Source organism: Oryctolagus cuniculus, chromosome 10 (assembly GCF_964237555.1).
Source record: "Oryctolagus cuniculus chromosome 10, mOryCun1.1, whole genome shotgun sequence".
NCBI lineage: Eukaryota > Metazoa > Chordata > Mammalia > Lagomorpha > Leporidae > Oryctolagus > Oryctolagus cuniculus.
The window spans coordinates 53944123-53959085 of NC_091441.1; the positions used below are offsets into that span (position 1 = coordinate 53944123).

The following is a 14963-nucleotide window of genomic DNA, read 5'->3' on the forward strand; positions in this document are numbered from 1 at the left end:
AGTAGCAAAAATTACAGAGGATACTATGCTATGGCATCATTATGCACAACAAATCCTTTTTGCTGTTATACAGGATCCCTGATAAAATTTCTGTTGGAATAATTACAGAAATAAAGTGGAGAACAAAATCATAGGGCAGTTCAAGAACAATTCATTTCAGTGATTTTGGGTGCGTGTTTTTTCCCTCCTGCCCTGGGCCCAGGCTGGATCACCAGTTGGCAGGAGCAGGGAGATGTGTTGGGCAGCCAGAGAACCACCATTCAAAGATGCGACTGCTCCCACTGGGAAAAGCCTTCTACATAGTGGATATCACCTACGTGAGGCTCACCTGGACTTGTCTGAAGAACTGTCTCCAGACCTCGTTTCTGAGTCACACAAGAAACTCAGTCATTGATTTATCAGTCTGTTTCATTTTTAAATCTAAACTGTATTACCAGTGGGATTGAAAAGCTCTTCCAAAACAACAACAAAAATCTGCACTGACACCCCTGACACTGGAATTCCTGCAAGACCAGGACAGCCAAGGCCCTGTTCCCCTGGGACTCATATTCCAGTACTCGATTCTGCCTGACACTCCACTCCCACACCAAGGGCAAACCTGTGCTTAAAACATGAAGACTCGGCCCATTGCAGTTTCCACTGATGAGGAGGTTAGAGCTGCCTGGACTGCTACGCTTAGAAAAAGAACTATAATTTTATGATTAACCACTGAATTCCAGCTATGTAAGACCAGGCTCAAAGTTTTTGTTTTTAATTTTTATATTTATTTAATTTATTTGAAAGGCTGAGAAGGAGAGAGGGAGGGAGGGACACACACACACACACACACACACACACAGATTTGTTATCCACTGGTTCATTCCCCAAACACCTGCATGCAACAGCCAGAGCAGGGCCGGGCCAAAGCCGGGAACTAGGATCTCCGTCAGGGTCTCTCCTGCGGGTGGCAAGGACCCAACTACTTACGAATCACCTGTTCTTTCCCAGGGTGCGCATCAGCAGGAAGCTGGAATGGGGAGGAGAGCCAGGACTCAAACCCAGGCCCCTGGATATGAGATGCAGACACCCCAAACAATGTCTTAAATACTGCACAAAAGCCCACTCCTCCAAGTTTTTAATACTTAGGCACAAATATTTAAAACAAACCCAAATGGACTGACCTGGCATTTCCCACCACGTGATACATGCTTAATACTAGCAGTAACAGAAAATTGCTTCATACCTAAGCAGAGTGGACAGTGAGATCATTTTTTAAATTTTTAAAATTAAGGGAACATATAGAGACAGTATAAAAGTTGTGGGGCCAGCGTTGTGGTACAGCAGAAGTCACCACCTGTGATGCCAGCATCCCATACTGGAGTGCTGGTTGGAGTTCTGGCTGCTCCGCTTCTGATTCAGCTGTCAATGTGCCTGGAAATGCAACAGAAGGTGGCCCCCAAGTATTTGGGGCCCCGCCACCCATATGGGAGACCTGGATGGAGCTCTGGGCTCCTGGCTTTGGCCTGGACCAGCCCCAGCTGTTACAGCCATTTAGGGAGTGAACCAGCAGATGGAAGGTATATCCCTCCCTCCCTCTCTCCTCTCCTCTCCTCTGTCACCCTGCCTTTCAAGTAAATACATGAAAATCTTTTTTAAAACTGTGCAGATGTCATATCATTGAGCATTTAGTTGTAAGTCTTGCTTCACTTTCCCTCATTATCATTGTCCTGAATCCCTCCCTCTATGATACTAATATCTGTTTTCAAAAAAATAGTATACAACAGCATGTATATAATGTACACTTGAAGTGAATGTAGCAAAATGTTTAAAATATATTAAAAACAGGGGCCGGTGCTGTGGCATAGCAGGTAAAGCTGCCACTTGCAGAGCTGGCATCCCATATGAGCACCAGTTTGACTCCGGGCTGCTCCACTTCTGCTCCAGCTCTCTGCTATGGCCTGGGAAAGCAGTAGAAGATGGCCCAAGTCCTTGGGCCCCTGCACCCATGTGGGAGGCCAGGAAGAAGCTCCTGGTTCCTGGCTTTGGATTGGCACAGCTCCGCCATTGCAGCCATTTGGGGAATGAACCAGCGGATGGAAGATCGATATCTCTCTCTCTCTCTCTCTCTCTCTCTCTCTCTCTCTCTGCCTCTACCTCTCTGTAACCCTGCCTTTCAAATAATAAATAAAACAAAACTTTTAAAAAAAGAAAATTCAATCATATTGGTAACAATGAATACAACTGAGTGAAATGGGATTGTGTCAGAGGTGTGCAGATTTGATGACTACACTTTATTAGGTGGTATGAAAAAGTCCAGGGGCCGGCTATGTGGCTTAGTGAGTTGAGCCTCAGCCTGTGGTGCTGACATCCCATATAGGCACCAGTTCGAGTCCTGGCTGCTCCACTTCCAATCCAGCTCCCTGCTAATGGCCTGGGAAAGTGGTAAAAGATGGCCCAAGTTCTCGGGCCCCTGCACCCACGTGGGAGACCCAGATGAAGCTCTTGGCTCCTGGATTCAGATCAGCCTGGCTCCCGCCATTGCAGCCATTTGGGGGAATGAATCAGTGGATGGAAGACCTCTCTCTCTCTCGGTCTCTCCCTCTCTATGTCTGTAACTCTGCCTCTTAAATCAATCAATCAATCTTAAAAAAAGGAAAAGGCTAAAGCAAATGAAGAGGCAAGTCCAATTTAAGACGAGATGAATTCGTGTTAAAGTGGTGACTCATTACAGGTTAATTTTACTGATGTCATGAAATTCCAAGCAAAATTTAAATACATTTAAAAAACACAGAGATCGCACAATGCTTCTAAACTTCAGTGGGCAACACAGAACCTACCAGAAGGAACTGGGCCCTGCGCGCCTTGAGCTGCACGTCTGCATCAGCCAGGAGCTCCACCACGGCCACGCGGCTCATGCCGTCAATCACAGAGCTGCGGCAGGGGACGCTGCAAGAGGAACAGCACTTGCTTAGCTGAGCTGCCAGTCGCCCTCGTCACGTGCCTGTCAGCGGGCTGGCTGAGTGCTCATCAGGCTTCCTTGTTTGTAAGGGGATGGACAGTCGTGAATTTTTCTGCATGACAAGCAGAAGACAGGAGCTGCCTGTCCCCTCCCAAACTCAGCTGAAACATAGTGGACACCGTGACCTTTAGGAGGGGGTTAGGACATGGAGGCACTGCTCTCAAGAATGGAGTGGTTAGTTATCGCGGAGTGAGCTCTCTCATGCGGTATGTTCTCTCGCCCCTCCGTCTTCCCCCATAGGCTGATGCAGCGGGAAGGCCCCTGGCAGACGGCAGTGCCACGCTCTTGAGCGCCCAGCCTCCAGAATGATGAGAAGTATTTTCCTTTTCTTCATGCGTTACCACTCTGCGGTATTCTATTGTAGCAGCAGAAAATGGACTAAGACACAGCGCACAGTCTCTGCTGGGAAAAGAACATTCCAGCTGTGGCCAGTGCTGCACCTCCCAGGGCTAAGCACCCCATTCGCCTTTTCTACCCACTTTGACAGAATACTTGGTTTAACTGTTGCGAGAGAGAGTCCCAGATCTCTAATGCATAGGCTTCTTGGGAATTCACCAAGATTCTTGGGACCACTTGCAAGTAAATTTACCCTCTGGCCTCACAACCACCATCCTGTGCCCAGGCAGCGAGTGTGACTTGATCTCACGCAACGTCATGGAAACCCAGACTGTGCCTGTGAACTTAGCTCCTCTCTTCCTTCTCTCCTCATTGCAACCACTGGTGTCCCTCCCTTCCATCCCACCAGGTGAGCTAGAGTTAAGCAACAAGTAAAAGGTCACAGTTTTACACCAAAAAATATAACTCTAATGAAAAGATTCAAAAGGAAGTATTTTTGAGTAATATTTCTATATTTCTGATTTCATATTCTGTAGCAACTTTTCTGTATAAATATAATTTGGAACTAGGGACATGTTAAAACAAAATGACCATCTCTAGTTTTTGAAATAATTTAGACAATGACTTTTTTGGGGAGGAATGAAATGAGATAAAATATACAAACAGCCAAACGCAGTGTATAGTATACATGTAAAAAACAAATAACCATTTTCTATTCTCGTGAATGTGTGCATGTGTGTGAATTAGAACACATTCTTTCTAGATTCAGACATAATCTTGGGGGTTAAGTAGTATTAAGTTAGTCACTTTAATTTAGCTTTAGCTTCAGCCTATTTTAAATTCTTACTAAGAAATCACAGATGAACAATAATAACAGGATTGATTTAATTGTCAATGAACACCTCTCTTGTGGAGAGGTGCTAAGACTGATCACAGCACTAGTTTGAAATGTGATTGTCCTATAAACACCACTGCTGTGTTTTTAACAACATAGTTAGGACTCACTCGAGAAATGCTGGGACATGAAATTTGTTCCCCCTATGTGAATAGAAAAAACAAAAAACCTCAGCAGGAGATGCTGTGACATTGAAAGAGCCTATCATTTGAAATAGATTCTCACGAATCAAATATTTCCAGTATCACCATAACTTTTGGGCTCCCAGACAGGTAGGCAGCCTGTTCATTTTTACTTGTCCACATCACAATCAAGGAAGAGAAGGAGGAAGTACTTTAGCCAAGTGAAACAAAAAAGCATGAATACAATGGGACCCTCAGAGGAGCAGTCAAATACAGTGAAAGTGATTCCTAATCAAATACAATGGCATCCTGGAATTCTAATGACAGAGACGCATAAAACAGAACTCTGCGGTGCTGTGCCCGGAGCCAAAATGCTCCGGAGAGGGTCGTGAGGTTCTGGCTGAGTAACTCCATTGAGACAGAGGCCATGAAGAAGCTCTTAGGAACGCTGGAAGGGCGCTCTTCCTCCTCTGGTTTTGGAATCCCTCCTCTCCTCGGCACAGATATGCCCAGAGGTCTTTCGAGATGAGTCAGAGAATAACCACAGCCATCCTGAGCATTTCCTGCTGGCCTCTTGGCCACTCCACTCTACCCAGTGAAACAGGAACCGAGCCACGTGACCCGGCAGGCGGAAGGAGTCGGAGGACTGAACTGAAGGGTGGGCTTGGGTGGACGGGGTATGGAGATGCCCTGCACTGTGGCTCACAGTCTCCAGGACCCGGGGGACAGACGTGGTGACACATCCACCGAGAGCACATCCCAGTGTTGCTGCTGTCCCCTATGGACACAGCCCTTGTGTCCAGCTACATGGCAGGACAGTCTGGGGAGCTCTTTCAGGCTCATCTCTTGCTGCTATTAAAAGTCTAAATGCAATCGTGGTTTTTGGTTTCTTTATCACCACCCCAGAGACAAAAATCTTCACAGTTGCATTTTTAGGGTGACGGAGGGCATGATATTAATTCATTAGCCATTTCATCAAGTCCTATAAAAGTTTCCATTTTAAGCCACCAGAAATACCTCTTTTTATAAGTTCTTTCATTTTCATAATAGAGAGAGTCCAACGACCTCAGATCACCTTGAGTTGGACATAAAGCAACATAAGAGGAGAGGCAAGAAAATGCCCAAGGCCTGGGACAAGGCCTGGGTGGGCTTCCTGCAGCCCTCCGCCTGTTGTTCAAGGGATGCCACTGCCCAGTGTCATCAGTTATGCAATTAGTCTCACGTGAAAACACCCATGTGCTGTCCTTTAATTAAAACATACCTCGAACATTTGCATGTATCTTGAAAAAATATGCAAAGAAAACCATTTTTTAAATAAACCCAGAGCAGAATTTCAAGGGGGAATTTTAAAGTCCACTGCTGAGTTTCCTTTTTACCTGCTGATCCTCAGACATTAAGTACCCCGGCTCTGAAGGTGTGTGTGGTGAGGCAGGCGGGCACCTGCTGACACCCTAAGAATGAGTAAGACTTTTCCCTTATGCCACACGCTCATGACCTTAACGCGGCCTCTGAGGTGAGAGCACAGAGACCATGCCCCCTCACTGCTTCCTGTGACCCTGAACTCCATTGCCAGGGGAGCACCCGGCCTTTGAAGAAGATGCTGCCCAGAGAGAGGACTTCTCATACCCTCGGCAGGAGTGATGGTGGATCACACAACAACCAGACCCCAGGCCCCTTTTCAAAATCTACCTCCAAAGGAAACAATGTTCCAATGCAAATAACACCAGAATCTTCCAAACAGACCTCAGAGAAACTCCTGGGGGTGGGGCTGAGTACCTGTACTTGCAGCTGTATACGTTCACCTGGCCCTCCAGAACAGACCCGGGGCTCTCCACGGTCACGTCCACCACAAACAGCTGGTCTGCTTCGGTGACATACTCGACCACAAGCACGTAGTGGCCAATCCGTGGGACACGCAGCCGCAGGTGCAGTTCCACCTGTCCGAGAGGCCAAGCAGACAGACCATCATCTCGATATCAAGGGCCGGACACATTTACAAGCGAAACAGTGAAGACAGGGAAGGCAAGCCGGAAGCACTTGAAGTGTCATCATAGTAAGCAATGCTGTCTTATAGACAGAAATGCCAGGTAGAGTACACGACACCCTGCTGAGTTTGATGTTCAGATAAACAAGGGGTGACGATGGGGCATTGTGGGTTTTTGATTTCTAAATCTGCAACCCTGCTTCTAGGGGGTTCTGCCCACTTTCTCCAGCAGCGTTGCAGCCGCTTGTTCCTCACGGTGAAGGCCACTCCCAAACTGAAGTAACAAGGAATTACCAATGAGGTCCAAGAGCCAAGGAAATGACCTGCAGGCTCTTTAGCTGTTCTCTGAAAAAGAAATATGAAATTCCCTGAAGGAAAATTGTGGAAAAGTGACACACACACTGTGCTCTTGGGGCTGTAACTCAAGAGTCTGGTCTTCAACATGCACACACGTGTTTTGTTTTTTTGAGGAAAGCTGTGATCCTAGTAATACTTTTGCACCAAAACAACAGAGACCCAGAGACTGCATGGCCTGCAGGGCCACAGATATTTACTACCTGGCCCTTTACAGAAAAGGGGTACACTTCCCCTGACACAAGTGTCCCCTACTGGATAGGAGCTTGGGGTCTGCCATCAGAATGCCTCCAGCCACGTGGTCATGGGTAAGTCACTCCACGCCTGCAGGCCTCATGTCCTACTGTGTGCAACATGAGGATAACGATGGTGCCCACCCCGTGGGGTTGTTAGGAGGCTTCAATGAGTTCCTAACGCAAGTATCTACTTAGATCCAATGCTCAGCAGCATCTCACCACTGGTGATGCTAGGACGTGGCCTGTGGCCGTGACTTGCTGTTTTTCCTCAACAGTAGTTCACGTGTCTTCTCAGCACATGCAGACACGCAGCCTACATTCCACAGCATGAATATAAAATTATTCAACTAATTGCCAACTGATGAACGCTTAGCTCGCTCTGATTTTCCCAACCACAGTAAGCACTAGCATTTCTGTAAGACGCCTAGAAGTCAAATTGCTGGGCCCACGTGTGTGTGCACACTGAACGCCTGCACCAGTATCAGCACCACCTTCCTCGGCAGCGTCCCCACCCCAGCCCAGAAGCTCAGGCCCAGTCGACCTTGACTGCACTTCATTAAAATGGTCCCCTTCTTTTTGCCTCCAGGAAATTCACGCTCGCTCTTCCCTTCTGGAATGTTCTGAACCACACAACTGCAATTTTTCACAGCAATTTTTTTTACCATTTAAATAATAGAAAGACTTCCCTCAGGGAAAAAAAAATGGGGATTATCCACAGCACTTTTGGACTCTGTAATAGAGTGAAATGTAGGATGACTGCTGGGCCAGGCGGAGAGGTAATTACCCTGGACATCTCCCAACAAGGGCTCGTCCGCCTTTACCTCGCCACAAATCACACGCAGGTCAACGACCTCTCAGATTCTCTCCCAGAAGTTATTATCGGCTGCAACTTCCCAAACAGTTCTCCATTATAAATGCCACTACTCTTTCCACTCTGAGCCCTGTGGAATGATTTTTTTTTTTTGGAGGACTTTCTGTAAAAGTTGAAATCATATTTGAGGGTAGGAGTGAGTTTTGAGAAACTTCAATAAAAGTTGTAAAGGTAGCAAGGCAGAAGGTTCACAGTTTGCTGTTATCATTTGTCTTTTACAAAAGGAAACTTTAATAGAGCCAGTGTCAAACGGAGTGGAGGAATCTTTCTGGCTGAAGGCATAGAACTGCCCTCTCTTAGCTATTGGTGTTTTAGGGTAAAAGATATAGAAAGTGGAGCTTATTGAAAAATTTGCTCACACAAAGCTAACAGGGAAAACTCCAGGTCCAATATCAAAATAAGGGTCCATATTACGTCCAACAAGTGGCCAGGTGATGGGTACAGTGGGAGGCAAGACAGATGTCTCTGCCTTCAGATAAGCAGGTGAGTGGACAATACAATAGAAAATGACATGTGTGATGAGTGCTCTAAAGAGCTGCCAGGGGAATGCAAGACAGAAGCCTGCACCAGCCAGGGAGAGGAGGAAAGGGGAAGGCTTCCCCAAAGAAGCCACAACTTCACTGAGCGTGGAGAACAAGGAACAGATACCCAAGCCAGGAGGGGAGGGGAGAGCAGAGGGAACAGCCTGCAGGAGGAAGCTGGCCGACAACACCTAATGCTGCAGGTATTAACGTAAGTTAAGGAGACAGAGGGTAGCCCTGGGGGCCTGAAGAACAGAGAGCCAGAGGGTGGATGACAAAATTGGGAAGAAGGCATGGTAGCCTTACAGGACATAGTAAAATGTTTGTCTCTGTCCTAAGGCAAACAAGATGGTGTTGTGATGCTTCAATTGTGCATGTGTGTAGGGGAGTGGTGGGTGGAAGGGGGGACAGTGGCGAGCAGATGTTTCTATCAGAATAAGCTGACTATGGCATAAGGAATGGACTGGGATATTCAGTGAGCAAGAGCAGATTTGGGTGCACTAATTAGGGGGCTACTGCAAAGACCCTTGTGAAAGGTGAGGGCACAGGTTGAGTATCTCCCATCCGAAATCCTTGGGACCAGAAATGTTCCTGATATGGAAGTCTTCTTCTTTTGGGAGTTTGGAATGTTTGCATTCACATAATAAGATATCTTGGGAATAGCACTCAAGTCTACACACTTATGTTTCATATATGCCTCATAGATACAGCCTGAAGATAATTTTGTACAATATATTTAGTGTACTTGTGGGTTTTTTTTAAGAGTTTGTTTATTTTGAAAGTAAGAGTTAGAGGGAGGGAGAGACAGAGAGAGAGAGAAAGAGAGATCAATCTTCCATTTGCTGGGTCACTCCCCAAATGGCTGCAATGGCCAGTGCTGCGCTAGGCTGAAGCTGGGAGTTTCATCTGGGTCTCCCACGTGGATGACAGGGGCCCAAACACTTGTGCTATCTTCTGCTGCCTTTCCCAGGCCACCAGGAGGCAGTTGGATCAGAAGTAGAACAGCGGGACATGAACTGGTACCCATATAGGATACTAGCATCACAGGCAGCAGCATTACACACTTTGCCACAACTCCAGCCCCAGAGTGTATTGTGTTTGACTCTGATCTATGGCGGGAGGTCAGGTGTGGAATTTTGCCCTGGTGGCATCATGCTGGGTCTCCAAACATCCAGAATTTGCAGCATTTCTGGTTCCAGATTTCCAGACAGGGATGCTCAACTTGTGTGTTGGACTAGAGAGGTAGAGGGAGAGAAGTGGAGAGACTCACAGGAAGTTTGGGGTGTAGACTCAGGATTAGCTTCAGTGAGGGAGAGAGACACAGATGACCTTGGGTTCTGGGTTAGTCAGTTAGACAGACGGTGGTCCCGTTTGCTCAGGTAGGGAACACCGACATGGAATTGAGATCCCCTCTGAGACATCCGAGTGGCAATGTCATGGAAGAAGATAGGTGTGCTGCTCTGCAGGTAAAAGCAGAGGGATGAATGACTGGGCATACCAGCTGGGAGGTCCCTGTTGGAGCTGGTGTCTGCCACACAGGCCTGATGAGACAGCTTAGCGACAGAGTACAGAGTAGTAAGACAAGGAGGGTGGCGCCTCCACAGATTCTAACACTGTGGACTACCCAGGAGAGGGTGAGGTTGCACGTGATATTTTGAAGAGAGGTAGAAAGAACCAGACCACTCCTACATTATGGAAAGCAAGCTAAGAGAGTGGTTAGAACATAGGGAGTATTCAATAAGAACAGAGGAGTGTTCAACAAGAACAGAAGTCTTTCCTTCCCACAGTCTGACTTTCTGTGGATTCAGTTACCTGAGGTCAACTACAGTACAAGAAATGTTCGTGAAAAGTCCCAGAAATAAACAATTCATATGGTCAAAATAACTTTCACTAAGGTATGTTATAATTGATCTATTTTATTATTGGTTATTATTTTTAATCTCTCAATGTAGGCCGGCACCGTGGCTCACTAGGCTAATCCTCCACCTTGCGGCACCGGCACACCGGGTTCTAGTCCCGGTCAGGGCGCCGGATTCTGTCCCGGTTGCCCCTCTTCCAGGCCAGCTCTCTGCTGTGGCCAGGGAGTGCAGTGGAGGATGGCCCAAGTGCTTGGGCCCTGCACCCCATGGGAGACCAGGATAAGTACCTGGCTCCTGCCATCGGATCAGCGTGGTGCGCCGGCCGCGGCGGCCATTGGAGGGTGAACCAACGGCAAAGGAAGACCTTTCTCTCTGTCTCTCTCTCTCTCACTGTCCACTCTGCCTGTCAAAAAATAAATTAAAAAATTAAAAAAAATCTCTCAATGTGCCTAATTTACAAATTGGACTTTATCACAGGTATATACATAGCATCAGAACAGAGTACAGGATTGGTACTACCCAGTAGTTTCAGGCATCTACTGAGGGTGGGGATGTATCCCCCGTGGATAACGGGGAACAACTTATTGAAAGCTGCTGAAAACTTTAGATGATGGCTTTCTAGTAACTGCAATTTATTTTAAAATTGGATCAAGCACCCCTCAAAGCAATGAGCCCCCAACAGCTTAAGTACTCAGCAGGGGGTAAATGAATCTCTCACAAGCATAATGGAGAGAAGATTCTGTGACAGGAAGATATCAAAGCCTCTTTTGACTCCACATGTCTAATTTTAACACAACAACATCTAACCCTGCTATCAAATAAAGCTTTTGCCATGGTGATAATAATTATAATTTTTTCAAAGATTTATTTATTTTATTTGAGAGGCAGAGTTAGAGACAGAGAAAGGGAGAGACAGAGAGAGTTCACTCTTCAAATGGCTGCAATGGCCAGAATTGGGCAAGTCCAAAGCCAGGAACCAGGAGCTTCTTCCGGGTCTCCCACATGGGTGCCAGAGCCCAAGCACTTGGGCCATCCTCCACTGCTTTCCTAGGCCATTAGCAGGGAGCTGTATCAGAAGTGGAGCAGCCAGGACTCGAACTGGTGCCCATATGGGATTCCAGCACCAGAGGGGAGGCTTAACCCACTCTGTCACAGCGCCAGCACCATAATCCATAATCTGTGCCCTTCAATAGGGTGGCCACCACACAACTAGGCTCACTGAGCTCTTAAAATGGGGCTGGTTGAGGAGCTGAATTTTTGCCTACCTTGAAGTTTAATTAATTTAGGTTTAAATGCCCACATTGGGCTAGAGGCTATTGTATCAAACAGCACAGGTCTGTAAGCTTTTGGATAAGACAATAAAAAGAACTATTCGATAAAACTGGATAACCCTCGGCCGGCGCCACGGCTCAGTAGGCTAATCCTCCACCTTGCGGCGCTGGCACACCGGGTTCTAGTCCCAGTTGCCCCTCTTCCAGGTCAGCTCTCTGCTATGGCCCGGGAGTGCAGTAGAGGATGGCCCAAGTGCTTGGGCCCTGCACCCCATGGGAGACCAGGAGAAGCACCTGGCTCCTGCCATCGGATCAGCGTGGTGCGCTGGCTGCAGCGCGCCGGCCACAGCGGCCATTGGAGGGTGAACCAACAGCAAAAAGGAAGACCTTTCTCTCTGTCTCTCTCTCTCTCACTGTCCACTCTGCCTGTCAAAAAAAAAAAAAAAGAAAAAAAAGAAAACACTGGATAACCCAAGACTTGACTTTATGCATCAATCCAAAGTGACCATGATGAATAGCTCAGTGCTGTGGCTCTGGGCTACATCACAGGGAGGATACCTCCCAGTGAATCGTCAGAATCACTTCTGCGGGGCTGGCCCTTCTAGAACATGAGTATCTCCCTGTTGTCTGGGGAACACACCCATGTACATGCGTGCACATGTATATATAGTGTATCTGTGCATACCTGTGTCTGTGCATATGCAAATATGTATCTAGGCATGGCTAGGGAGGGATATAGCAAGCTTAATACGAGAATAGAGTAGAGGGAGGGTCATTTCTTTTTTCTTAAGGCATATCTATACTGTTTTATTTGCTACAACAAGCATATGATATTTTATAAAATAAAAACTAATGGAATGAAGACTATATTGAAGAAATATACTTAAAATCTCCACGTGCTACATTCAAAATGTTAGAAATGCAGTTTACAAAAGCGTACACATTGAAAGGTTCGGTGAAAATTAACACCACAAACCTTTTCATTCCCCTAAATTTAATCTCGCAAATGAACATTTTCCTCAAAGGCAGAAAATAGAGAACATAATAGAGAAGAAAGAGTCAAACCACAGTGAAGGAGGCATTTTTTTCCAGAGTCTTCATTTTGAGACGTTGTGCTGTGCTGTTCTTACTGTTATGGATGATATCCTGAACTCTAACTCAACACTTAACTCTGTGCAACACTGAGCTAACCCAGAGTTAGTTAACACTAACTCTTGGTGTGAGGCTCAAAGAACCCCTGGAAGAAGAGTGAGGGTGAGACCTGCAGTAACCTGCCCTGGGCGCCGGGGCGTGGCTGCCGTGGGGCGCAGTGGTTCCAGACTCTGGGCTCGAGGAATTCAGGCGTCACCGTTATGCACCGAAGGGGCTGGCCCCCAAGTGAGGGCTGAGGCCTTTCAGGGTAAGCTGTGCTGTTTCTGGAGCCCTTTTAGGTTGAGTCACCGGTGTGTTTGACGAGAGATCTTGCCCTGAGTCACGTAGAACAGGATGTCTGCTTATAAGTCCAGGGAACCCAAAGGAAAAAAGTCTGTGTCACCCATAGCTTTACAACCCCATCCCCCACATTTAGAAAGTATCCAAAGAACAACCTTCCCACGACCCTGGGTCCCAACCCAAACCAGAGAAATAAGTTTGATTGATGACTGATTGATGTCTCCGGGAACAGCTCTTTTGAGCTCTCCTGAACTGCAGAAGCAACAGCGGCCAAGGGTTTTCAGCAGATCAAGTGGGGGTGGGGGAGGTGATAGGAACTTTGAATAACAGGCTGTCCCTACCTCTCTCCCACTGAGGTCCGCCATGACTGGGTGCGTGGGGCTGGGCTGCCTCAGAGCCACGGGTCTGGGCTCCCCATCAAGCAGGAAGCGTCTGGCCTCACAAGCGAGCGTGCAGGGGAATCTGGTCACTGGCAGATGCTGGTAAAGCAGGCAACTTCAACAGTAACGACAAAACATGACAGTTACAACAGAGAATGTGACCCACCATATCAACAGTGCAACCCGAGCACGCTAAGCCATTCCATTCCCCCGCTCCTTCACCAACATTCCCTCAACAAACCCTATATTTATTTATTTGTTTGTTTGTGATATAGAGTTACAGAGAGAGGAAGAGACAGAGGGAGAGGTCTTCCATCTGCTGGTTCACTCCCCAAATGGCTACAATGCCAGAGCTGAGCCAATCTGAACCCAGGAGCCAGTGGCTTCTTCCAGATATCCCGTGTGGGTGCAGGGACCCAAGCAGTTGGGCCATCCTCCACTGCTTTCCCAAGCCATAAGCAGAGAGCTGGATCAGAAGAGGAGCAGCTGGGACACAAACCAGCACCCGTATGGGATGCAGGTGCCACGGTCAGAGGCTCAGCCTACTATGCCACAGCACCGGGCCCTCAACAAACTCTTAGGTCTCTGCGAATTTTTACCTGCATGCGGAACTGATGGCACAAATCTCCACCAACCTGGATTCTGTTTTCTACACTTTGGCTCACCAGATGCATGACCTGGAGGGTGTTACTGGGGCATGATCAACATGTCCACAAGCTAGAGGGTGGTAGCCACTCACACATAAGGCAGCTACCTGTGCAAAGTGCTTTGCGACTCTTATTGGAGCGACACAAGGAAGACACAGAGGAAAATCGCAATTAAAGACTTATCCAGAGCACCACGTGGCTGTTGTGATCCTGAGGACCATCGTGAACACTTGCATTAAAAGCTCTCAGTCTAAGCCGAACACTCACTTCTCCTGGGGAGATCCTGCAGGGGCACATGGTTCCGTGACTGGCAGCTGCAGCACAGGTGCTTCGTAGTAGTCCCTGGGGAGCAGCACCAGGTAATCCTAGCAAACACACAGAGAAGGCAGTCACTCATTCTGCGGGTGGCCCAGACCGACGAGCTAGATTAGCAATCCCGGGTGAAGTCACCCTGACTCACCAGAACACACACAGCAATTCAGCAAAGGTTCCTGACGTAGGTAAGCTCCTGAGTGTGAACATTTTGCTTCTCAAAGGCTAGGAGAAATTGTACTGTCTCTACCAGGTTACTGAAAGATTTGAGAATTAACAAAGACAACCTGTTGGCTGAGAGAATGTCCCTTTGAGGTCTGGGCATTTGGCATAGCGGTTAAGACATAGCTTGGGAAGTCTGCATCCCATAGTGAAGTGCCCGGGGTCAAGTCCTGGCTCTGCTTCCAATTCCAGCTTCCTGCTAACGCACACCCTGGGAGGCACAGGTGGTGGTTCAAGTGCTTGGGTCTCCGCCACAAGGGAGACCTGGGTAGAGTCCTGGGCTCCAGGTTTCAGCCCGGCCCAGCCCCAGCCCCAGCTGTTGTACGCATTTGGGGAGTGAATCAGTAATGGGATGTCTCTTTCTCTGATTCCTTTTCTGTCTCTCTGCCTTTCAAATAAACATAATAAACATTCAGTTTTAAAAATGTTCCTTTGAGGTGCTGATAGAACCCTGACTATTGGTCACGTGTGGGGGCTCTCTATCCACGCAGTTGAGCAGTACCCTAATGGCAGGCTATGCAAAG

The 14963-nt window shown here is 47.5% G+C and overlaps 1 protein-coding gene across 2 annotated transcripts in view; it reads right to left on the bottom strand.

The window, feature by feature from the left end:
* The window catches only part of LAMA3 (laminin subunit alpha 3), a 257005-nt gene that overhangs the window by 109184 nt on the left and 132858 nt on the right, over window positions 1-14963 (bottom strand). For both annotated transcript variants that reach the window (XM_008261146.4, XM_051851337.2), the window contains 4 exons: window positions 14173-14270; window positions 13220-13373; window positions 6128-6288; window positions 2817-2925 (listed from right to left, as the gene is read on the bottom strand). In XM_008261146.4, coding sequence (XP_008259368.2) covers window positions 2817-2925; window positions 6128-6288; window positions 13220-13373; window positions 14173-14270 — 522 coding nt within the window. The remainder of the gene's footprint in view (window positions 1-2816; window positions 2926-6127; window positions 6289-13219; window positions 13374-14172; window positions 14271-14963) is intronic.